The sequence below is a fragment of the Chiloscyllium plagiosum genome, chromosome 18 (genome assembly GCF_004010195.1).
Source record: "Chiloscyllium plagiosum isolate BGI_BamShark_2017 chromosome 18, ASM401019v2, whole genome shotgun sequence".
In the NCBI taxonomy this organism is placed as follows: Eukaryota; Metazoa; Chordata; class Chondrichthyes; order Orectolobiformes; family Hemiscylliidae; genus Chiloscyllium; species Chiloscyllium plagiosum.
Genome location: NC_057727.1, coordinates 404,039 through 429,129, shown reverse-complemented (window position 1 = coordinate 429,129; position 25,091 = coordinate 404,039). Strand labels below are relative to the sequence as shown.

The following is a 25,091-nucleotide window of genomic DNA, read 5'->3' as shown; positions in this document are numbered from 1 at the left end:
AAAGTGGTGGGGGGGAGAAATGAGGAAATTGGTGAAATCCACACTGATCCCATGTGGTTGGAGGATCCCAAGGCAGAAGATGAGGCATGGGTGGTTAGGGAGTGGCAATGGAGGAGGCCCAGGACCTGCATTTCCTTGGCTGAATGGGAGGAGGAGTTAGTGTTCAGCTACAGGGTGATGGGTTGCTTCGTGCATGTGTCCCGGTGATGTTTTCTGGAATGTTCCACAGTTGGTGTCCTGCCTCCCCAATGTAGAGGAGACCACGTCGGAGCAATGGACACAGTAAATGACGTGTGTGGAAGTGCGGGTAAAACTTTGATGGATGTGGAAGGCTCCTTTGGGGCCTTGGATGGAGGTGAGGGAGGAGGTGTGGGCGTAGGTTTTGCAATTCCTGTAGGTGGCAGGGGAGGATGGGTTGTTGGGGGGCATGGACATGACAGGAGAGTCACAGAGGGAATGATATCTGTGGAATACAGATAGGGATGGGGAGGGAAATATACCTCTGGTGGTAGCATCTATTTGTAGGTGGTGGAAGTGGCGACTGACTGTGTGGAGTTTGCACGTTCTCCCCGTGTCTGCGTGGGTTTCCTCCGGGTGCTCCGGTTTCCTCCCACAGTCCAAAGATGTGCAGGTCAGGTGAATTGGCCATGCTAAATTGCCCGTAGTGTTAGGTAAGGGGTAAATGTAAATGTAGGGGTAGGGGTATGGGTGGGTTGCGCTTCGGCGGGGCGGTGTGGACTTGTTGGGCCGAAGGGCCTGTTTCCACACTGTAAGTAATCTAATCTAAAAAAAAAATATGCCTTGTATGTGGAGATTGGTGAGGTGGAAGGTGAGGACCAGGAGGGTTCTGTCCTTGTTGTGGGTGGCGGAGTGGGGTTTGAGGGCCGAGGTGCAGGAAATGGAGGAGATGTGCTGGAGGGCGTCATCAACGACGTGGGAGGGGAAATTGTGGTCTTTGAAGTAGGAAACCATCTGGTGTGTTCTGTGGTGGAATTGGTCCTCCTGGGAGCAGATGCAGTGGAGGTGGAGGAATTGGGAATAAGGGGTAACGTTTTTACAGGAGGCAGTAGGGGAGGAGGTGTTGTCCGGGTAGCTGTGGGAGTCGGTGGGTTTGTAGCTGATGTCCATGGTTAATTGATCGCTGGAGATGGAGAGGTCCAGGAAGGGGAGGGAGGTGTCTGAGATGGTCCAGGTGAACTTGAGGTCGGAGTGAAAGATGTTGAAGTTGGGAGCACGAGGAGGTGCCGATACAATCATTGTTGTAGCGGAGGAGAAGCGGAGCTGAAACTACTGCTGAAACTGCAGCAAAGACTACCGGCATGTCACTCCCACTCCCACCAACATCACTCACCGGAACACCACCAACATGGTGAGCATCACCTGTTCGTTCACTTCTGCTCCTGCAGATGCCAACAAATGCACTGCCTCCCCACCGACCCCTCCCACGACCCCTGACCTCCATAGTGAACATCACTCATGACCCCATAACCACACTCACTCCAGAAACAGTCTCTAGCCCCACTCCAGGTTCCAGGTCCTAGCTCCCAGCTCTGCCGTGTATTCACACCCCACCCCCTCAACCCCACCCCGGACCTCTCCCTGACTGAGTCCTCAGTAGAGGCCTCATCTTCATCCCCCACTGTTCCTGGATCGATGAATTCAACACACATCGCGACATCCCAATTCCTCCGCCTCTGTCGCATCTGCTCCCAGGAGGACCAGTTCCACCATAAAGCATCCCAGACGGCCTCCTCCCTCAAGGACTGCAATTTCCCCTCCCAAGTGGTTAACGATGCCCTCCAATGCATCTCATCCACTTCCCAAACCTCTGCCCTCAAACCCCACACCTCCAATCGCAATAAGGACAACCCCCCCTCCCCCAATTGGTCATTAACATCCACCCCACCAACCTCCAGATACAACACATCATCCTCCACCATTTCTGCCACCTACAAGCAGACCCCACCACTAGGGATATATTTCCCTCCCCACCCCTATCTGTGTTCCGCAGAGACCATGTTCCCCACCAACCCACTCTCCACTCGCAGCACCTTCCCTCGCCACCACAGGAAGTATAAAACCTGCTCCCTCACCTCCATCCAAGGCCCCAAAGGGTCATTCCACATCCGACAGAGATTTTCCTGCACCTCCACACACCTCATCCACTGTATCCCTTGCTCTTGATGTGTTCTCCTCTACTTTGAGGAGACAGGACGCCAACTTGCGAAACATTTCAGGGAACATCTCTGGGACACGTGCACCAAACAACCCCACTGCCCCGTGGCCGAACACATCAACACCACCCCCCTCCCACTCCGCTAAGGACATGCAGGTCCTGAGTCCCCTCCATTGACAAATTCTAGCCACCTGACTCCTGGAGGAAGAGCGTCCCACCTTCTGCCTTGTGATCCTCCAACCACAGGGGATCAATGTGGATTTCACCAGTTTCCAAATCTCCACCCCCCCCCCTTACCCCCACCTCATCCCAGATCCTGAAGAAGAGCTTATGCCCAAAACGTACATTTTCCTGCTCCTTGGATGCTGCCTGACCTGCTGTGCTTTTCCAGCAACACATTTTTAAGCTCCCCCCTCCCATTTATCTCTCAGCCCCCTTGGCACCCCCTCCCCTCTATTCCTGATGAAGGGCTTTTGCCCGAAATGTCGATTCTCCTCGGATGCTGCCTGACCTGCTGTGCTTTTCCAGCACCACAATCTTGACTTTGATCTCCAGCATCTGCAGTCCTCACTCCAAATAGACTTGCATTGCCCTCTGGTCATCATGTTGAAAAATTAATCCAGTTGGTCAGAAATGACCTCTCCTTAACAAAAGTGTCCTGACTGTTCTTGGTGAAACCCAGTCTCTCCAAATGCAGAGTTGCTTCCAATAATCTCCCCCTCACTGAGGTTAGACTTACTGCCCTGTAGTTTCCTGGTTTATCCCTTGCTCATTTCTTAATTAATGTTACCACGCTGGTTGGTTGTTTGTTTTTTGATGGGATTCAGTGTAGAGGGAGCTTTACTCTGTGTCTAACCCTGTGCTGTCCCTGTCCTGGGAGCGTTTGGTGGGGTCAGTGGAAACCTGCTTCCTTCTCACTGCTCCCCTTTCCTGTTAAAACTGTTTGTTGATTGAGGATTTTTGTTAGTTTATGTTTTATTGATGATTTTTAGTAATGTTTTGATTGTATTATTGACCAACCCGGAGTGTCTGTATCCCCTGAGCACAGAGGGTCATCGAGCTCTGTGATCTCTGTCACTCTGCAATGCGATTGGCAACATCACCACAGCATTTTCATTCTCAAAGTGACATTCCCAGTAACCTCTATATGCAGGAAGCATTGTCCATTGGAGACGTCAGTGGCTGACGTGTGAGTTGCAGTGTTTTCCCTCCTCCTTGCCTCATTTTGCTTTTATTCAGGATGAACCTTATCTTCTGTCTCCTCTCGCTCTCTCCCCACACGCCTTTTTCTTTCTCTTGTTTTTTTCTCTGCGTCTGTGTGTGTCTCTGTGTGTGTATGTGTCTCTGTGTGTTTGTGTCTGTGTGTGTGTGTCTCTGTCTCTCTCTCTCTCTCTGTGTTTCTGTCTGTGTCTCTCCTCTGCACCACCTACATTCTATCTGCTTTTCTCTCTCCATCAGCTCCTGATGTGTTTGTAATGATCAGAGCATGATATCTCTGGTCCTGGATCTCCCGTTGCTGACAGTGTGTTTGACAGGAGGGGGCAGCTATATTACTGAGGGTATTGGGGTCTGCTTTAAGGTTTAATTCTGTGCACATTCCTGCAACAACCTCCCAGTAGACTGTGTCTGTCTGTGTTCAATGCTCACAGTATGGCATTGCATCTGTCAGGGAATTCCTGTGATACAGTAGCTCAGAGAGAAGCCAAATAGAGACTGACTGTCTCATCTCGATAGAAGCACCTCAGGACTTCCTAGAGACAGAGTTATTCCAATGTCTTTGTTCACACATGCAGTACAGTGAATAGGGAACACTCCCAGCCAAGTCTGCCTGTAATGCTCTATCATTTCATCCAGTAATCCCTTTTTTTCTAACAAGGAAACTTTTTTTGTTTTAATTTTGAGAGAGGAGGGCGAGGGAATTGGAAAGAGAGCAGAAGCAATGGGAAGGGTCTGAGTGAAAAATGAAAGGGGCAGAAAGTGACAAAGGAGAAATTGAAACTAAAAGAGAACAAGGAGAGACAGAGAACAGAGAGTGCCAGAGATGATGATTGGTCTGAGGACATGAATATTTGGGAGAGATCTGGATTCTATGTAATGATAATTCCCTGTGGTGTGCTCCATTCCCTGGTTGAGACTCAGAATGACTGGCTGCTTCTATCTAATCCTGAGTTCTGTTGTCTGCCTCTGTCCCACTGTCCCTTTGAATCATGAATTAAATAAGGAATGCTGCAGGGAGGCTGGACACAGTGACACAGGCGTACAGTGAGACACAGACATCATTCTGATATTTCCATCATTCACAAACAGACAGACAGGAGGGGGTGGGGGAAGAGAGAGGGAGAGAAGAAACGTAAAACAGAAATGGAGAGGGAGAGAAACACCGAGAGGCATAAAACACAGGCAATGAGGGGAATGAGAAATGTAGAGGGAGCGAGTGAAACATGGGAAACCACTGTTGAGGGGGAGACAGGGAAGAGCGTGATCCTCGAGTCAGCAGCACCTCCAGTCCCAGCAGAATTGTTGTCCTGATTTGAAATATTTTTGGAAATGAAACGTAACCGAGCAGCTGTTTAATTCTGAATCAGCTCTCATCAGGGAGTGTATGGCGTCATTTTCATTGCTTTGAGTGAGTGAGGTCTGTAATACAATGCTTCTCTGACCTTCAGCACCTGCACAGGGCTCGCCTGCACCAAACTGACACAATTGAGCTCCTTGTTCCTGCTGCAGTCTGACCTTTGTCCCCTCTCTTCAAACTACCTGGAAATATGCTGCAGTGTATGTGTGTCAGTGTGTCTGTATAACTACGTCTCGGTGTGTGTCTGTGTGCGTCTGATTTGTATAATTATGTCTGTGTGTGGGTTTCTCTCCATGTGAACATGTAATGTTTGTGTCTGTCTGTTTGTGTGAGAGTTCTGAAATCTCTTGATCTATAAACACTTGAATCAAATAGCTTTGTTGAGCCACTGGCTGTGAGATTGGTGAGCAGGAAGACGCTGAGGGGAATTTTATTCTCAGTTTGACATTGTACCTTTCCCTGTGCTAGCTCCCCTCTGGGATATTACAGCAATGACAGGGACGTCAGTGCGTTTCATGTGATCTACACTGCAGTGCTGTTTCTCTTCCTGATTCATACTGCACCTCGGTCACTGTTCACCTCTCGCAGAAACTTACAGCAGCTAGGGCACACGAGGCCGTTCAGCCCATTGTGTGGATGCAGGTCCTCTGGTGGACCAACCCTGTGCTGTCCGGGGGTGGGGTTGGGGGGGTGAGGGTGAGGGTGGGGGTTAGGGTTGGGGTTTTGGGGACAGCTCCCTCTGGAGAGGCTTCACTCTGGCCCTAGGCTGGAAAACCCCAGAGCTCCCCCACCCACCTCTCTCCCCCTCCCTGCTCCTCCCCACACCACCTTCCCCCTCCCACCCCTCCCACTACCCCAGAGCAGTGCCAGCTGAGCCTGTAGGCCCCACAGGGGGCAGCAGATGGTCAAAATTCTCAGGAACAAAGAGGCCATTCAGCCCCTCAGGCCTCTCCCAGTATTCAGTTAGATTATGTATTATTAGGATCTGGTTTCACTTAACTGGTTTGATTCCATAATATTCCCTGACTCCATCCCCACCAAAAGAACCCCCCACCACAGCAGCCTGAACTTACATTGATGAAGCTGTGTCAGGTTTCCACTGCTCCTGGGCTTTGTGGGGGAGGGCAGTGCTGAGGGAGTCGCTGTTTTTTGGATGAGATGTTAAACTGAGGCTCTGTGGGTTCCCTTTCTGTTGAATTTGAAATTTTCCATCGGATTATTTTGAAGAGAGCTGGGCAGTTATTCCCAACCTCCTGACTAATAATGATCCCTCAGTGAGTGTAACAAGATCAATTATCTTGTCATGGATCACAATCCTGTTTGTGGGATCTTACTAACAGCTGTTGCAGTTTCCATGTTACCACAGTGACTAATACTCCATTGGCTGGAAGCGCAGTGTGATATCTGACTCTGAAAGGTACCAGGGAAATGTAAAAGTTATTTTTCTCCTTTTTGAAGCCCTTCAGGAGTCAAATGTCTGGTTTTGATGATCCCATTGATAACACCCTGGAATTACTTTACTTTGTGGAATTTGCATATTTTGTTGTTGCTATCGAGTTAGAATTTGGTTCAGATTGATTGAAGGAGAGAATGTGATCAAAGTGACACGGAAAAGACAATGTGACATTTTGGAATGTGGTGTGTGAGCAGCAATGACTCTGCTCTCAATGCTTTGACACTGGATTGGTCAGGAGCAACTCTATTTAATTCAGTCTTCATGGTTCCTAAACAGAATCCACTGCATTCATTTCCTGAACAGTTTTAGTAATTGTATGTTTCGAAGTGAATAAATCTAGTGGCCGCAGTATTGGGCACGCTGGATATTCTGGAGGCCTGACTAGAAAATGGCCGCCCTAGCAACAAGGATAACAGGAGCCGGTTAATTTGATTTGTGTTTTCACTGGAGTCAGAACGAGTGGAATGGTTTCTCATCCTGACACAGATAGCATCCTGGCACTGCCTGAGCAATCTGTTCCAGTTTGTGATTTTAATTAAATAATACAGTTGCTTGAGGCAGACAGCAGCTCTTGCTGGTTTGTGCTGGATTTGGTTTGACTGACCTGAGATTACTCTGGTAACTGCCAGGAACTAAGAGCAGCATTTTGGTTGCTAGGGCCCTCCCACTGAGTCGTTTCCTTGTACTAACCTGGTCAGAACTTGCTGATCACAGACAGCTAGTTCTTGCCTATCCTCTGTTTGTTTTGCTGCCTGAGGTTCCACCTTCATGGAGAGCTGTTGGATGGCCTGCTCCTGTCTCTGGTTATGGGGACCAAAACTTAGTGGCTGCTGGGTAGATTTATCAATTGTCTCATTCGTCTACAGTTCCTCCAATCCATGTCTTTTGTGTATCCTCCACTTCCTCCATCCCACTGTGAGTTCCTGGGTCGGAGTCAAGTCTCTGCTCGTTCCTCCTCTAACGTTATAAGTTCCCTCTTTTGACCAAGCTTTTGTTAGGCCTCCTAGCTGTTCCTTTCACTTGATATTAATTCTTGTCTGATTATATTTCTCTGTAGTGTGTTGGAATGTGTCTCTATAACAAAAGCACTTTCTAAATGTAAGCATACACCCACTGACATTGCAGCACAGCAGGAACCATTCTGCTCATTAAGTCCATGCCTACGATACAGAGCCGGCCTCTTCTCATAAGGCAACTTGCTTTTTCCAGCTGTTAGTTGAGGAAACATTCTCTGATCTGCTTCCAACACATTAACATTCTTCTGTAAATACAGTGACCAGTCCTGTCCACCGTATTCCAGATATGGCCTCACCAATATCCTGTACAACTGAAGCATTATCCCCTCCTCTTGCATGCAAGTCCCCTCACGATAAGCCATCATGTTCTACTAGCTTTCCTGATTACTTGCTGTCCCTGCAGACTAACCTTCTGTGATTCTTGCACTAGGGCACCCAGATCCCTCTGACACCTCTCCTCGTTTATATCATTGGCTTGTCTTTTTCTTTCTGCCCAGATGGGCAAGAGCACATTTTTCCACATCACCCTCCATTTGTGACACCTTTGCCCATTCCGTTAACCTGGCTGTATCCCTTTGTAGCCTCTCCAAAACTCACTCTTCTGCCTATCTTTGGGTCATCAGTGAACGTACCCCACAAGGTGCTCGGTTAGTTCAGTTGGCTGGACGGTTGGTTTGTGAACAGTGTGGCTGCAATTCATGTAGCAGTCTGAGACTCTCCTCCGTCATCTCTCCCGTTACCTGAGGCACAGTGACTCTCTGGTTAAACCAGTACTGTGTTCTCACTCGCTCTTTCTCTCTGAGCACAGCCCTGAGATGACTTCACCTTTATATGACCCCACGAACCTATTTGGTGGGGCACCTTATCAAGTATCTTCTGGAACTTGACATAAAATACCTCCTTTATCTACAATATAAGCTGCCTCTACACAGGGTTCCACTAAACCATGTTGGCTCTGTCTGATGATCTTGAATTTATCGAAGTGCCCCTGTTAGAATGTCTTTGGTAATCACATTAATGTTTTCCCTTTGACAGATGTGAAGCTACATGGCTGTAGTTTCTGCTTTCTGCGTCCATCCTGGTTGAATAAGGGGGTTATATTAGCCATTTTCCAATGAAAAGGAATCTTCCCCGAGTCTAATGGGTTTTGCAAAATTAAAACTAATGCATCAACTATCCCTCTAGCTACTTAAAGCTCTTGGATGAAATCCATCAGGATCTGGGGACTTCCATCTCCTATTTCCAATAATTTACTATTTCCCTGGTAATTGTACTTTCCTTCAGTTCCTCCCTCTCTTTCAATTCCTGATTTTCAATTCTTTTGGGGATGTTTGTACCATCGCTGTGTAAACCATGATATTGGTGTTGGATCTGATGGTGTTGACCTCAAACACCCTTTCCCTCAGGCAGCTGAAGGCTGCACAGACACTATGGGGAGTGCTGGCTCCCTTCATCAATAACTGCTCCGCTATGGATCTTCTCCAAGGTCTCCCCCATGGACCCTGATGATCGGCTGGGGGTGGGGGGGTTTGCTCCACAATGGCACTCCAGCTTGGTGGAGGATCTTTATCTTGTGGGTGTTTAGGGTGAGACCTATTCGTTCTCATGCCTGTGTAAAGGTGCTGACACTGGTCTGGAGTGCACTCTGAGATTGCACGTACACCAGCATTATCTGTGTACTGCAGCTTGATGCCACTGGTTGGGGTGACTTTGAAAGTGGCAGAGGTTTGAATACTTTCGCTCTGATTCTGTAAGTTAGCTCCACTCCAGTGGGGTCCACGTGACTGACATGCGCAAGTGCTGTACTCCCAGCTCCGAGTTGGCAGGTGAGCCCCAGGTAGACACAGGAATATTCAGGGATACCCTCAAGTGTGACATTCCCAAAGACACCTGGGAATCAGTGGCTCAAGACTCTCCAAAGTGGGGGAGGCATTGAGCACCTCGAGACTTGCCATTGTGAAAGAGCGGAAGCTGGAGGTAAACCAGCATAAGGAGTGTGCTGCCCCACCCACCCCCCACCCACCCCCGTGCCCATGGCCACCACCTGCCCTGAGCGTTACAGAGCCTGCAGTAGCCCCACCAGTCGGTCCTCATGTTCGTGTCCCTCCGCCCCCACCTCAACAAATTTCACACCCATCACGACGTGGAGCTCCTCTTTCCTCCACCCCCACCTCCTCACTTTCTTCTTTGACAAAAACTCCCAAACCCTCCGAGGACCCCTTCTTCACCCTCTGACCTTCCTCCTCATTTGGTCACCCCCAGCAAGCCTTCTACCTGCCCTAGACCTCTTTGTTGCTAACTGATGACGTGATATCGGCCGCCTCAATTTCTCCAACAGACCCATCCAGCCCCTTCCCCCAATACCCTCCTCTGCCTCGCCAAACTGGTCCTCATCCTCAACTCCTCCCATTTCCTCCAAATCCAGGGGGTGGCCATGGGCAGCTAGTTGGGCCCCAGCTACGCCCGCCTCTTTGGTTATATCGGACAGTCCCTGTTCAGTACCTACCCAGGCACTGTGCCCCAATTCTTCCGCTGTTACATCGATGACTGCATCGATGCAGCATCCTGCACCCAGGCTGAACTGGAGCTGTTCATCGACTTCACCCACAAATCGATGCAGCGTCCTGCACCAGGCTGAACTGGAGCTGTTCATCGACTTCACCCACAACTCCCACCCCACCCTCCAATTCACTTCATCCATCTCGGACACCTCTCTCCCCTTTCTTGACCTCACCATTTCCATCTGCAGCAACAGTCTCATGATGACAGATAGATGTTTACTACAAACCCACAGACTCCCATAAAACCTGGACTACACCTCCTCCCACCCAGTATCCTGCAAGAACCCCATCCCATTCTCCCAATTCCTCCGTCTCTGCCACATCTGCTCGGACAAGGAGACCTTCCATTCACAAGCATCCTGGATGTTCATCTATTTTGAACAACGCACTGTTCCTCCCTCTGTCATGCAGACAGTCCTCCACTGCCTGTTCCACTGCTCTAAACCCCCTCCGCCGCCAAACATAAGGAAGACAGAGTCCTCCTCAGTTTAGGGCACTGACTCTGTTTAACAATAAAGACAGAGTCCCCCTTGTCCTCACCTACCACCCACCAGTCTCTGCAGCCAATGCATCATCTTAAACACTTGTGCAAACTCCAACTAGACCCCACCACCAAGAACGTCTTCCCCTCTCCACCCGTCTCGCCCTTCCACAAGGACCGTTCCCTTCGACAGACCTTGGTTCACGCCACCCCTCCCCCGAACCCCCGGTACCTTTCAGCCGGGCCCACAGGGGCTGACCAGACCTCCCTGTCACCGCCCATTTCAATTCCCCTTCCCACTCCCTCTCCGACAGGACCATCCTTGGCCTCCTCCATTGCCACAATGAACCACAGCGTAAATTGGAGTAACAACGCCTCATCTTCCGCCTGGGCAGCCTACAGCCTGGAGGACTCAACATTGAGTTCTCCAATTTCAAATAACCTCCCTTCCCATCCCCCTCCCTGCCTCTGCTCCCTGCCACCAACCAGATCCATTCCTCCCATTGACCAACCAGGTCATACCCTCCACCTCTTCACCTATCCCCACTTTACCACCCTGGCCCAGTCACCCCCTTTTTCTGCAGTTCCCCCACACCCACCCCCCCAGTCCTGTAGAAGGGTTATACCCGAAACGTTGACTTCTTCACCACCTGATTCTGCCTGGCTTGCCATGTTCTTCCAGCCTCCTGCCTGTCCACCATCGGTCTGTACAGTCATCTACAGACTCCCCCTGAGAATGGGAAAGAGTCATCCTTCCCTGCGAGGGACCAATGATGATGATAGTATCATCTGTACTGAAGACCGATGCAACATATCTGTTCAATTAATCTGCCACCTCCATACTCTGCATTACTAATTCCCAGACTCCTTTTCTATGGGACTGTCACCTACTTTATTAACTCTTTTTGTTTTTGGTTAGATATCTGACAAAGTTTACCTGTTTTTATACATTTAACTAACTTTCTCTTGGACTCTAATTTTCCCCTCATTAATAATCTTTAATTGTTCTTTGCTGGGTTTTTTATATTCTGTCCAATCTTTGACTATCCTCCCACCATCATCTGTGCAGAATTGGGAGATTTATCTTCACTTTGACTAAGACCTGATTACTATTTCTAGATTCTTCTAAAACTGAATTCAAACTTCCAGACATGCCAAATTGGGGTTTGAAATCTGTTTTACGCATCTTTCGGCCAGTTGAATCACCGCCGCAGTACGGGATTTAGGTTTGTTCATTAATGGGATCTCTGCGTTGCCCAGCGTGGTGCTGAGCCAACCCCATTGCTGTGGGTCTGGAGTCACATGTAGGCCAGACCAGGTAAGGATGGCAGTTTCCATCCCTGAAGGACAGGAGTAAACCAGATGGGTTTTATGATAACTATCTGGTCGCCATTAGAACATAAAACAGTATAGCACAGGAACAGGCCCTTCAGCCCAAGATGAAATGAATTTAACCCCTTCTGCCCGCTCTTGGCCCACATCCCTCCAAGGGCAATATTCAGAAGTCCGTCCAACAGCCGTATCGTATCTACCACCACCATCACCTCACCTGGCCACACCTACCTCCACCATCACCTCACCTGGCCACACCTACCTCCACCATCACCTCACCTGGCAACGTGTTCCAGACTCCTCCCACTCTGTGCTTAAAAGCAACCTGCCCCTCACATCTCCTTTGAACTATCCCCCTCTCATCATAAATGCATTCCCCATAGTTTTAGACATTTCAACTCTGGGAAAAAGGTTCTGACCATCAACCCTATCTTTGTATCTCATAACGTTGTAGACTGCATATTCTGATAAACATGATATCCTGACTCTAGTACTCCATTTCCCAACCAATAAAGACAAGCATGCCGTACACCTTCGTTACCACCCTATCTGCTTGTGTAGCCACTTTCAGGGAGCTATGGACTTGAACCCCAAGATTCCCCTGTACATAAAGCTATTCAGAGCCCTGCATGGGTGGTATGGTGGCTCAGTGGTTAGCACTGCTGCCTCACAACACCAGGGTCCCAGTTCAATTTCAGACTCAGGCAACTGTCTGTGTAGAGTTTGCACATTTTGCGTGGGTTTCCTCCGGGTGTTCTAGTTTCCTCCCACAATCCAAAGATGTGCAGGTCAGGTGAATTAGCCATGCTAAATTGTCCATAGTGTTAGGTGCATTAGTCAGAGGGAAGTGGGTCTGGTTGAGTTACTCTTCGGAGGGTCAGTGTGGACTTGTTGGGCCGAAGGGCTGTTTCCACACTAGGGAATCTAATCTAATCTATCTAATCATTAATTGTATACTCTTGCTTAATAATTGATCATCTAAAGTACAGTACTCTCACAGATTAAACTCCATCTGCCATTTCTCCGCCCATATGGGTGGCATGGTGGCACAGTGGTTAGCACTGCTGCCTCACAGCGCCTGAGACCCGGGTTCAATTCCTGCCTCAGGCGACTGACTGTGTGGAGTTTGCACGTTCTCCCCGTGTCTGTGTGGGTTTCCTCCGGGTGCTCCGGTTTCCTCCCACAGTCCAAAGATGTGCAGGTCAGGTGAATTGGCCATGCTAAATTGCCCGTAGTATTAGGTAAGGGGTAAATGTAGGGGTATGGGTGGGTTGCGCTTCGGCGGGTCGGTGTGGACTTGTTGGGCCGAAGGGCCTGTTTCCACACTGTAATGTAATCTAATCTAATATCTACAACTGATCTATATCCCGCTGTATCTTTTGACTACCTTATAGACTATGCACAACTCCACATTTTGTATCATCTGCGAACTTATGAACACACCCAACTACATTTTCATCCAAGTCATTTATGTATATGTCAGACAGCAGAGGCTCCAGTATGGATCCCTGTGGAACACCAGCAGTCACAGATTTCCAGCCTGAAAAGCCCTTTTCTATCACTAGCCTCCTACATTAGCTTTTATTTCCAGATTTTTACTAATTTCAAAAGCTACCATCTGCAGTGAGGGGGCAGGAGGGAAGGGCGGGGGGGTGCTCAACAACTGGTCCAATCACATCACCATTCTCTCCCACTGCAATAAATGTCCCGGGATGCAAAGTAATTAATCAGTATTCAGGCAGGGTCAGTGCTGAGGGAGTGCCGCACTGTCGGAGGGTCAGTGCTGAGGGAGTGCTGCACCACACTGTCGGAGGGTCAGTGATGAGGGAGCACCACACTGTCGGAGGGTCAGTGATGAGGGAGCACCACACTGTTGGAGGGTCAGTGATGAGGGAGTGCCGCACTGTCGGAGGGTCAGTGATGAGGGAGCACCACACTGTCGGAGGGTCAGTGCTGAGGGAGCGCCGCATTGTCCAATTTTTGTGTGTATAACTTGGGTTTTTTATTCACTACATTCAGGGGTATGTACCCTTTAGAAAACGCCTTATTTTGCTTGGAAACTGAAAGCTGGTGTCGCTGTGACTGGTGCTGGAATAATGTGGATCCATCATCTCCTTGTGTCTGTTTTCCAGGTGGAATTGGCTGTTCCCGTGCCCCTGAAAGTGAAAGCACTGAACTGGCTGGTGACCCTGAGTCTGGTCAGGAAGATAAATCCGTATTGACTCCTCTCGTTGTCACAAACGGTTGTGTCAAGGATCCAGGGTCGGAGCGAGAGACATGGACTCGTCAGATGGATTTCATCATGTCCTGTGTAGGGTTTGCTGTGGGACTGGGTAATGTTTGGCGATTTCCCTACCTGTGTTATAAAAATGGAGGTGGTGAGTACACTGTGTCAAATCCCAGACAATGTAATTCCATCCCAATCCCTGTTCCATGGCAATGTTTGTGCTGGAGAGGATTTGTGAGGATGTTGCTGGGAGGGGGAACAGTCATAAGGAGACACTGATCTCACGGGAACAGAGGAGGCTGACGGAGACTTGATTGAGTGGCTTTGATTCTGAGGGACTTGGACAGAGGATCCAATGGGTTTGTTCCCCTTTACAGAGAGGTCAATAAATATGGGCAGGGATTTGAAGGATTTGCTTGAAGGTTGCGAGGAGATTTGAGGAATAATTGTTTCACCCTGTACCAGACACAGAACTTATTGAGAGAGTAAGTGATGCAGAACCCTCCATGTTTGGATAGTGACATTCACAACAGTGATATTGACCAAGAAGTGGTTGGGGAGGTGGGGATTAGACTAGATAAACAGTACAGTCTCAATGGGCTGAACGGCCTCCTTCCAAGAAGTGAATCTTTGTCTCTGTCAGTTTTCCCTTGCTGTTGACTCACCGTAGATCAGTGTGAACAGGAAATGGGGTACTGGATTATCTGGAAAATCTCTGGATTCAGTCCCAGCTTCTATCAAAAAACACCAGAATTATCTCCAGTGCCTGAGTGTACTTGATGTCCAAAGATCAGAGTACCGAGCACCTAGGGAACAAACTCCAGCTACTTACTCATTCATGCCACGGGGACATTGCTGGCTGTCCCAGTATTTATTACCCATCCCTAGTTGCCCCGGACAAGGTGGTGATAATCTGCCCCCTTAATTAAATGAAAATGCATGGGATTGTGGGTAGTGTATTGAGATAGATAAATAGAGAGCTGGCTGATGGACAGGAAACAAAGACTAGGAATGAACAGGTGTTCTTCTTCCAAGGGGCAGGCAGTGAGTAATGGGATACTGCAGGGGTCAGTGCTAGGGCCCCAGCTATTCACACGATATAGTCATGATTTGGATGAGGAACTGACTGTACTATCCCCAGGTTTCCAGGTAACACAAAGCTGGGTGGGAGGGTGAGCTATGAGGAGGATGCAGAGATGTTTCAGTGTAATGGGGACAGGCTGAGGGAGTGGGTTAATGCATGGCAGATGCAGTTTAATGTGGATCAATGTGGGGTTAGCCACTTTGGGAGCAAGAACAGGAAGGCAGATTATTATCTGAGTGGTAATCGACTGAGAAAGGGGCGGGGTGCAGTGAGACCTGGGCACCCTGGTACACCCGTCGCTGAAAGATAGCGTGTGGGTGCAGCAGGCAGCGAGGAAGGTAAATGGTGAGGTGACCTTCAGAATGAGAGGGTCAGAGTACAGGAACAGGGATGTCTCACTGCAATCACACAGGGTCTTAGTGAGACCATCCCGGGAATACGCTGTGCCGTTACGGTCTCCTTATCTGAGGAAGGATGTTTTTTTTACTATAAGAGGAATGCAGCTTCCCAGACTGATTCCTGGGATGGTGGGGCTGACGAATGAAGAGATCAGTTAGAATTCTATTCACTGGGAGTTTAAAAAGATGAGAGAAAATCTCAGAAACCTATAAAATTCTAACCGGATTAGACAAGGATAATGCAGGAAGGATGTTCCCAGTTACTGGGGAATCCAGAACCAGGGTTAGAGTTGAAGGGTACCGTGTAGGTCAGTTAGAACCGAGATGAATTGAGTTGCATGGAATTAATTTATTGTCAGATGTACTCACATGAATACAGTGAAAAGTTTACAAGTTGCCTTCTACAGCATGATCTTTGGTACAGAGGTACTTAGGTACAGAATCTTGGCAAAAAGCAAAGAAATAGAGCTGGGAGCCTGTGGAACAACTCCACCACAGAAAGCAGTTGAATCCAAAATGTGAATGTTTTCAAAAAGCAGGTAGATATAGTTCTTGGGCTTCAAAGTTTTGAGGAGAATATGGGGACCTTTATTTTCATTTGTTAGATGTGGGGTGTCTCTGGCTAGGTCAGCATTTACTGCCCAGAGTCGAGAATGTGCTGGAAAAGCACAGCCGGTCGGGCAGCATCCGAGGAGCAGGAGAGTCAACGTTTCGAGCACAGGCCCTTCATCAGGAATGTACGAGCTTATGCCCAAAATGTCGATTCTCCTGCTCCTCGGACGCTACCCAACCGGCTGTGCTTTTCCAGCAACACACTCTCAATTCTGATCTCCAGCATCTGCAGTCCCCACCTAATTTATTTCCCAGAGGGCAGTTCAGAGTTAACCACGTTGCTGTGGGTCTGGAGTCACATATAGGCCCAGACCAGGTAAGGATGGTAGATTTCCTTCCCTGAAGGAGATCAGTGAACCAGATGGACTTTTACAACAACGGCTTCATGGTCATTATTAGACTCTTCATGCCATCTGCTGTGGGCAGGATTTGAACCCCAGTCCTCAGTGTTACCTGGGTCTCTGGATTAATAGTCTTGAGTTAATAGCACGAAGCCATTACCATAATCAATTAGCAATAATCATAATGAATGGGGAAGCAGGCACAAAGGGCCAAGTAGCCTCTTGCTGCTCCTGTTCTCTATTTCTGTGTACGACAGATGCAAAGTTTTTGGTGAATTTCTCTGGGTTTCCTTTTGAAATTCTCCTGTCTCTCTCTGTAAGAGACCCCCATTGATCTTTGTTTATTTGGGACATTCAGCAGTAATGTGCCACTAAGGACCATTTAAATGTTGGGAATGGATACTGCATCGCGGAAGGTGGAGAATCTGGCCTATATTCATTTGAAAATAGAGGTTTGACTTTCAGCTCCATTCTGATTGTTGGGGTTTCACTAAGTGGGGATTTTATCAGAATTATTCAGCTCTCTGCTCAAGGGTATAGCTGACCCACAGTCTGTGTCTCTCTCTCTGTCTGTCTATCTGTCTCTCTGTCTATCTGTCTCTCTGTCTGTCTGTCTCTCTCTGTCTGTCTCTCTCTGTCTGTCTCTCTCTGTCTGTCTGTCTTCTATCTATCTATCTATCTATCTATCTATCTATCTATCTATCTATCTATCTATCTAGTTATCTATCTATCTGTCTATCTATCTGTCTATCTATCTGTCTGTCTATCTGTCTGTCTGTCTATCTCTCTATCTATCTATATATCATTCTTAAGTCCAAAGAGACGAAGTACAAGAGACGGGCTGTTCATAAGTAGATATTTGGAACAATTGGCTGCTAAATAATCTCCTGAACTTTGGTTGCTGTTTTAGATAATACTTCAAACTCAACCAATCAATTTAAATTATTTCCACAATACTTAATTCCAATTGAATTTATTGTATTGATGACATCCAACGAATGAGAGGGAATCGTGTTGGAGGTATAAAAACGCAGCGATGTTGAAAACCTGTCACACAAACTGCCATACACCGAGAGAGCTCACTGTCCATCTCATATGAAAAGTTCTAAAAGTAACCAGACGGCACTATCTAGCAAAGGCTACATTTTCCAGTGAAAAAAATACTCAAAGTAAAAAGGAAGAACACAGCAAAGTTGGGAAGACAAGGAGAGAAGGTTGAAGGGAGATGAGAAGACCATCTGCATGAAATCTGAGACATTAAGTTAATGTAACCTTTAATATTTGTGTTGTTAGAACAGCATTTTTATCGAGTTGTGGTCAGAAGGTGTTTAGTTAAGAAACGGCAGCTTGGAATTGATTATAGTTGTTGGTTCACATTCATCTCTCTCTGTCTCTCTCTCTCTCTGTCTCTCTCTCTCTCTGTCTGTCTCTCTCTCTCTGTCTGTCTCTCTTTCTCTCTGTCTGTCTCTCTTTCTCTCTCTCTCTCTTTCTCTCTCTCTCTGTCTCACGAAGAGTGAGAAAGCAGCTCTCACCTTGCACAGCACCAGCCACATCGCTGTGGCTCTGTTTGTACTGGTCTGATCCATATTGGCTGTCCAGTTAACAAGGAGCTGGGAGTTATGGTGACAACATTAACCTTTCCCACATGGAGCTGTGGACCCTGATATCAAAGAGTAAACATTGTCTCCAGCACAGGACTGACCATTGATCTCTCCTGTCTGACAGTCTGCCATTGGTGTGTTTTGGAAGGATTTAGAATTGTTGCTTGATCTGTTTGACTGTATTTCAAACACACCCATTAATGAGGGAAGGAATGAAGGGTTATGGGGACAAGGCAGGAAAGTGGAGTTGAGGATTATCAGCTCAGCCACCATCTCACTGAATGGTGCAGCAAACTCGATGGGCTGAATGGACTATTTCAACTTCTTTCTTGACCATCAAGACCTGGAGCCCTGGAACGCAGAGGCAGGGACACTACCCAGACAGCCTTTCGCAACAGCAGGATATCCCATAGCCAGCGAAATATTGGTACAATTGTCATCACTGTAGAAGGTGGGAGACCCCAGCAGCCAGATTTATGCACAGCAAGATCCCAAAAATAACTCTATGACAATAACTGGATAATCTGATTCCATGTTGGCTCGGGATAAGTATTAGTGAGGACACCAGGGGAAATTCTTTGCTGTCCCTCAAATTTATTTGGACTCGATGCAACTGCCCGAGAGTCATAGATTCATAGAGCTGTACAGCACAGAAACAGACCCTTCGGTCAAACCCGTCCATGCCAACCAGACATCCTAAACAATTCTAGTCCTATTTGCTAACATTTAGCCCATCTCTCTGTAAACCCTTCCTATCCATGTACCTGTCTTTTAAATGTTGTAACTGTACCTGAATCTACCACTTCCTCTGGCAACGTGTTCCATTAATGCACCACTCTGTGAAAAATTTACCTCCCGCCTCCTCCAAAGTCCCTTTTAAATTGGTATGTTTTCCTTTATTGGTCAGTGCATTGAGTACAGCTCGTTGGTTAGCCCACTGTTGGAATATTGCGTGCAATTCTGGTCTCCCTCCTATAGGAAGGATGTTGTGAAACTTGAAAGGATTCAGAAAAGATTTCCAAAGATGTTGCCAGGGTTGGAGGGTTTGAGCTACAGGGAGAGGCTGAACAGGCTGGGGCTGTTTTCCCTGGAGTGTCGGAGGCTGAAGGGTGACCTTATAGAGGTTTACAAAATTGAGGGGCATGGATAGGATAAATAGACAAAGTTTTTTCCCCAGAATAGGAGAGACCAGAACTAAAGGGCACAGGTTTGGGGTGAGAGGGGAAATATATAAAAGGGACCTTAGGGGCAACATTTTCACACAGAGGGTGGTATGTGTATGGAATGAGCTGCCAGAGGAAATGGTGGAGGCTGGTACAATTACAGCATTTAAAAGGCATTTGGATGGGTATATGAATAGGAAGGATTTAGAGGGATATGGGCTGGGTGCTGGCAGGTGGGACTAGATTGGGTTGGGATATCTGGTCAGCATGGACAGGTTGGACCGAAGGGTCTGTTTCCATGCTGTACATCTGTGTCTATGAATGTGACATGGAAGCAGCTGGATCTTCTAAAACCCGATCTGGTCTGTAATGTCCATTAGAGGAATGAAAAGTTCTATCCTGACTCCAGAGCCTCGACCATCCATAATTCCAAAAGGGCAGCTTGGCATCGGCTGGACCTACCACATCCTGAGAATGAATTCATCAGTCTAAAAATCTGACACCAGGACATGTTCATTAGCTTGCTGCCTGACTGTGTCATGGAGTAAAATTGGAACAAAGGTGATGTATTCCTCTGACTCAGGATCGCAGGCTTTACAATCTGACAAAGTCAGCTGTAATCCGACAGCAACTGGAATGAGGCAGAGAGAGGATTCAACAAAACCGTTTGTAATGTTTACCTTTTCAACCTTGGTGTTGAAGACCACAAAATGTCACATTGTTGTTGTCCAAGGGATGTAGTGACAGCACAATAATGTCACAGACCTGGGGCATGGGGGGTGGGGTGGGGGGGGAGAGGAAGGAACCCGAGCAATACCAATCATTGGGTATCAGGGACAAACTTTCCACTTGTTGGAGTCAGACCTGCCACATAGGGAGATGGTTGTGGTTGGTGGAGGTCAGTCAGCTTGGCTCCAGGTCATCTCTGCAGGAGTCCCTCAGGGGAGTGTCCTAGACCCAACCATCGTCAGCTGCTTCACCAATTACCTTCCCTCCATAAGGTCAGAAATGGGGATGGTCACCAATGAGTGCACAATATTCAGCACCATTCACGACTCCTCAGATACTGAAGCAGTCCGTGTTCAAATGCAACAAGATCTGGACAATCTCCAGGCTTGGGCTGACAAGTGGCAAATAACATTCATGCCACACAAATGCCAGGCTATGGCCATAACCATCACCAATTAGAGACAATCTAACCACCGCCCTTTGGCATTCAGTGGAGTTACCATTACTGAGTCTCTCGCTATCAATATCCTGGGGGTTACCATTGACCAGAAACTCGACTGGGGGACTTGCCAAATGAACACAGTGGCTACAAGAGCAGGTCACAGCTTGGTCTACCCAGTGACACACACGTCCTAAATGAAATCAAGAAAAGAAAACTGAAATATCATGGTCACCATCACTGATGGAGAGATTGAAGTTATCATTGATTGTTATGAAACCCGTCTGGTTCACTGACCCTCATTAGGGAAGGAAATCTGCCATCCTTACCCTGTCCAGCTGACATGTGCCTCTTAAGGTGGTGACCCTGATTTGGTTCCCAGGCAATTTCAGAGGATGATCCGTTCAAGGGCAACAAATCTCAGATTTGCCAGTGATGCCCACATTCTCTGAGAGAATCTCATATCTTGGTTTCATCTGTTGTGAATTGCAGATGGGCACTGCCCTGTGGACTAGCATCTCTGAGGGAGGCTGAGAAATCTGTCATTCTCCTCCAATGGCACGGTGGCTCAGTGGTTAGCACTGCTGCCTCACACCGCCAGGGACTTGGGTTCAATTCCTGCCTTGGGTGACTGTCTGTGTGGAGTTTGCACATTCTCCTCGTGTCTGTGTGGGTTTCCTCCCACAGTCCAAAGATGTGCAGGTCAGGTGCATTAGTCAGGGGAAATGTAGAGTAATAGTGTAGGGGCACGGGTCTGGACTTGTTGGGCCAAATGGCCTGTTTCCTCATTGTAGGAATTCGAGGAATCCATTGGCATTCACTACAGGTGGGTGAGGTGATTGGCTGGTACTGTATTACATTAATTTGTGTATTTGCTGTTCTGTGTTATCTCCAGTTTACTGCTGTCAGGTGTGCGGGGGGTGTGTGTGCGGGGTGTGTGTGTGTGTTCTTCCTCCTATTTACATCTCTCTCTGATTATTGCAAGTTTAAACTATTAACTAATCTATGCTGAAACAGTTGTTTTCTCACTGTTTGGCTGCCAAGTTTCTCAAGGTGACTCTGAACTGGGCCAGTTCAATCACACATTGTTCAGTGAATGACCTTACTATACAATGCTCAGATCAAACATTCTCTGATATTTCCAATGTGACACTAAAACAACACCTTGTGGATTGTGCAGTCAGCGATATTGCTAATCTCTACAAACAGCATCATTTGTCGGAGGGAATCCCTGATATTCTGCTGGAGTTACAGCAGAAACCTCCTCGTCAATTTTGGAAAGTTAGTAAATCAATCAGCAGAAATAATTACTGCCCTGACCCCCACTGACACAAATCTGAGTGTCCCCTGCTCTTGGGGAGGTTCTGTCTTCCTTGTACAGTTCCATAAGTGTTCTAATTCCTGCTGGCATGTTGGCCTGGCCTTTGGAATGATCTGGACTCAGTCTGGAGAGGGAAAGTCTTTTTTTTCCTGTCTACTACAATGTTTTAATCATCTGAAGCCCCTCTAACAGCTCACTGTCTTACTCCAGTATACTCAAGTTACCTCAGCTTTGGAAGCTGGTTCCACCTACTCTAGTGAATTTATGTACAATCCCTTTTTTTGAGGCTGGTCCTACAGTGTGGGAGAATGTGCCCTGGGCGGGATGTCAGCAGAGACTGGGACAGTGGGCACTAAGCCAAAGTGACCCCAGAGGGTCAAGAGAGAAATTGAGGAGAAATGTAAGATGTTGTGAAACATGAAAGGGTTCAGAAAAGATTTACAAGGATGTTGCCAGGTTTGGAGGATTTGAGCTACAGGGAGAGGCTGAACAGTCTGGGGCTGTTTTCCCTGGAGTGTTGGAGGCTGAGGGGTGACCTTATAGAGGTTTATAAAATAATGAGGGGTATAGATAGGGTAAATAGACAGTCTTTTCACTGGGGTGGGGGAGTCCAGAACCAGAGGGCATAGGTTTAGGGTGAGAGAGGCAAGATATAAAAGAGACCTAAGGGGCAACGTTTTCACTCAGAGGGTGGTACATGTATGGAATGAGCTGCCAGAGGAAGTGGTGAAGGCTGGTACAATTGCAACATTTAAGAGGCATTTGGATGGGTATATGAATAGGAAGGGTTTGGAGGGATATGGGCCGGGTGCTGGCAGGTGTGACTAGATTGGGTTGGGATATCTGGTTGGCATGGACGGGTTGGACCGAAGGGTCTGTTTCCGTGCTGTACATCTCTAAGACTCTATGTGAGAGGAGGTTAAATAGTGGTAAGTGACAGGCTCAGAGGCCAGGGCCTGGTCTATCCCTGAAGCCTCATTAACCCCAGTGCTATCGTTCCTCATCCTTTACTTTCATGTGGACTTCACCAAAAATAGGCAAAAGTGAGGACTGCAAATACTGGAGATCAGAATCGAGAATGTGGGTCTGGAAAAGCACGGCAGGTCAGGCAGCATCTGAGCAGCAGGAAAAACCACGTTTCATGCAAAAGCCCTTCATCAGGAAACAAAAATAGCACAATTTGCATTTATATAGTGCCTTCAGTAAGATTAGAGATCATGAAATGCTTCAACACATCGATTCTCTCAAACACAATCTTACACTGATCTACCTCAGGAGATATCACAGGATTCTGTCAGCATAGGCCCTGAATGTGCTTGCTAGTTCCATTTTCCCCGTAGACCTGCACTGTCTGTCATTACAATAAACTTGGTCAAAATGTGTCATTGTCTTACTGAGAGAGGGAGAGAGAGGGGGATTGGGGGATAGCGAGAGAGTGCTATGCCTGTCCTAATGATGCTCCAGTGCTGATGGTGGGTTTGGTGGGACAAAGGGAGCTCAGTCTGTCTTCCTGCTGCTGCCTGAAACCAGTTTAATCCCTGACCAGTGAAACCATCTGCTAGTTACTGCTGTGACGTAGACTGAGCTCTGTTGCTAATCCTTCCTAGCCAGCCAACTCTGTGACAATGAGTCACAGCAGAACCTGCCTCCCTTTCCCAGCAACACCCACAGTGTGTTTATTGGTCAAAGGTTGGTGTGTGACACAGTACATCAGGGGTTAAGGCCAATAATATCAGCTCTCTCTCATTCCTCCAGCATCATCCCCAACACCAAGCAAAGCTGTTAGGGACAGGGATAGCATGGGGTTAAAGCTCTCTCCACACAGGCACCACAGTGGCTCAGTGGTTAGAAATGCTGCCTCACTGCACCAGGGACCCAGGTTCGATTCCAGCCTCGGATGACTGTCTGTGTGGAGCTTTAACGTCCTCCCCGTGTCTGCGTGGGTTTCCTCCGGGTGCTCCGGTTTCCTCCCACAGTCCAAAGATGTGCAGGTCAGGGTGGATTGGCCGTGGGAAATTACACACAGTGTTTGGGGATGTGTAGGTTTGGTGCATTAGTCAGGGGTAAATGTAAGGGAACGGATCTGGGTGGGTTACTCTTCGGAGGGTCGGTGTGGACTTGTTGGGCTGAATGGTCTGTTCCCGCATTGTAGGGATTCTGCACTGTCCCCCAGCAAACACTCCCAGGACAGGAGTTAGATATAGAGTAAAGCTTCCTCTACGCTGTCCCACCATCAAACACACTCTCTCTCATGGAAGCTCTGTGTCGGAGCTGAATTTCTGACTCTCCTGGTTTCCCTTCATTCCCACCATTGCAGGCCTCCTCAGCACGGTCTTGCTGCTGATGGTTACACAGTCCAGTCCCAACCTGTGGTCAACGCTGTTTGACAGACGGGTGTGGGGGAGGGGAGGCCAGAGTGGTCACTGTCATGGTGACTGTGAGAGGGGAGTGTGTACTCGGGAGAGTAATAACTCTTCCAGGAAGGGCCTGGGATCAGCCTGAATTGGTCTGAGACAAGCAGGAGAGCTCGTGGTGACAGGGAGATCTCCTTCAGAGTCTGTCAGCTGACCTCTAATCCTCACCCAGAGTACCCTCTATCCTACCCCCCTATCCCTGACCTTAATCTCTCCACAATTACAAGCAGAAGCTCCCTGAGCACCATTCCCAGGAATTCCCACCGGAAACGGCTTTTAAACTTTAATTTAAAATCCCAGCTCGTGTGTGACCAGCTTGCTCTCCGATCCCGTTGCTGTGGATGGTGTTACAGTCTGTCTCGGGACAGAAGGGATGGTCAGTAAGGTGCTGGACGTTTGGGGGCGATGGTTGGAGGTGGGAGGTGGATTTGTGTCCAGGCTGAGGTCAGGGGTCAGGTTCACTGACATGTTCTAGATGCTGACCCACTCTGTCAAAGAGACTCCTTTAGCTCAGGGTCCTGCACTCACCCTGGATTTCACCCCTATTTTTGTCAAAACAAGACACTCTCTGCTGGAGAGTCCCAGGACAAATCAGCCTGAGCTCTGCACTCCACTCCCCTCCTGCTCAGAAAGTCACCGGTTCAATTGCAGGCAATGGGCTCAAACCCTTTAACCAGACTGTAACTCAGAGAACACCTGGAGTACTGTGTGCAGTTCTGGTCTCCAAATTTGAGGAAAGACATTCTGGCTATTGAGGGAGTGCAGCGTAGGTTCACGAGGTCAATTCCTGGAATGGCGGGACTACATTACGCTGAAAGACTGGAGCGACTGGGCTTGTATACCCTTGAGTTTAGAAAACTGAGAAGGGATCTGATTGAGACATATAAGATTATTAAAGGATTGGACACTCAGGAGGCAGGAACGGTGCGGCACGGTGGCACAGTGGTTAGCACTGCTGCCTCACAGCGCCTGAGACCCGGGTTCAATTCCCGCCTCAGGCGACTGACTGTGTGGAGTTTGCACGTTCTCCCCGTGTCTGCGTGGGTTTCCTCCGGGTGCTCCGGTTTCCTCCCACAGTCCAAAGATGTGCAGGGTCAGGTGAATTGGCCATACTAAATTGCCCATAGTGTTAGGTAAGGGGTAAATGTAGGGGTATGGGTGGGTT

The 25,091-nt window shown here is 48.1% G+C and overlaps 1 protein-coding gene across 1 annotated transcript in view; it reads left to right on the top strand.

Annotated features, from left to right (window-relative positions):
• Positions 1 to 25,091, top strand: part of LOC122559229 (sodium- and chloride-dependent creatine transporter 1-like) — a 107,816-nt gene that overhangs the window by 5,117 nt on the left and 77,608 nt on the right. The window contains exon 2 of the mRNA XM_043708608.1: positions 13,730 to 13,975. Within this exon, the coding sequence (XP_043564543.1) occupies positions 13,730 to 13,975 (246 nt within the window). The remainder of the gene's footprint in view (positions 1 to 13,729; positions 13,976 to 25,091) is intronic.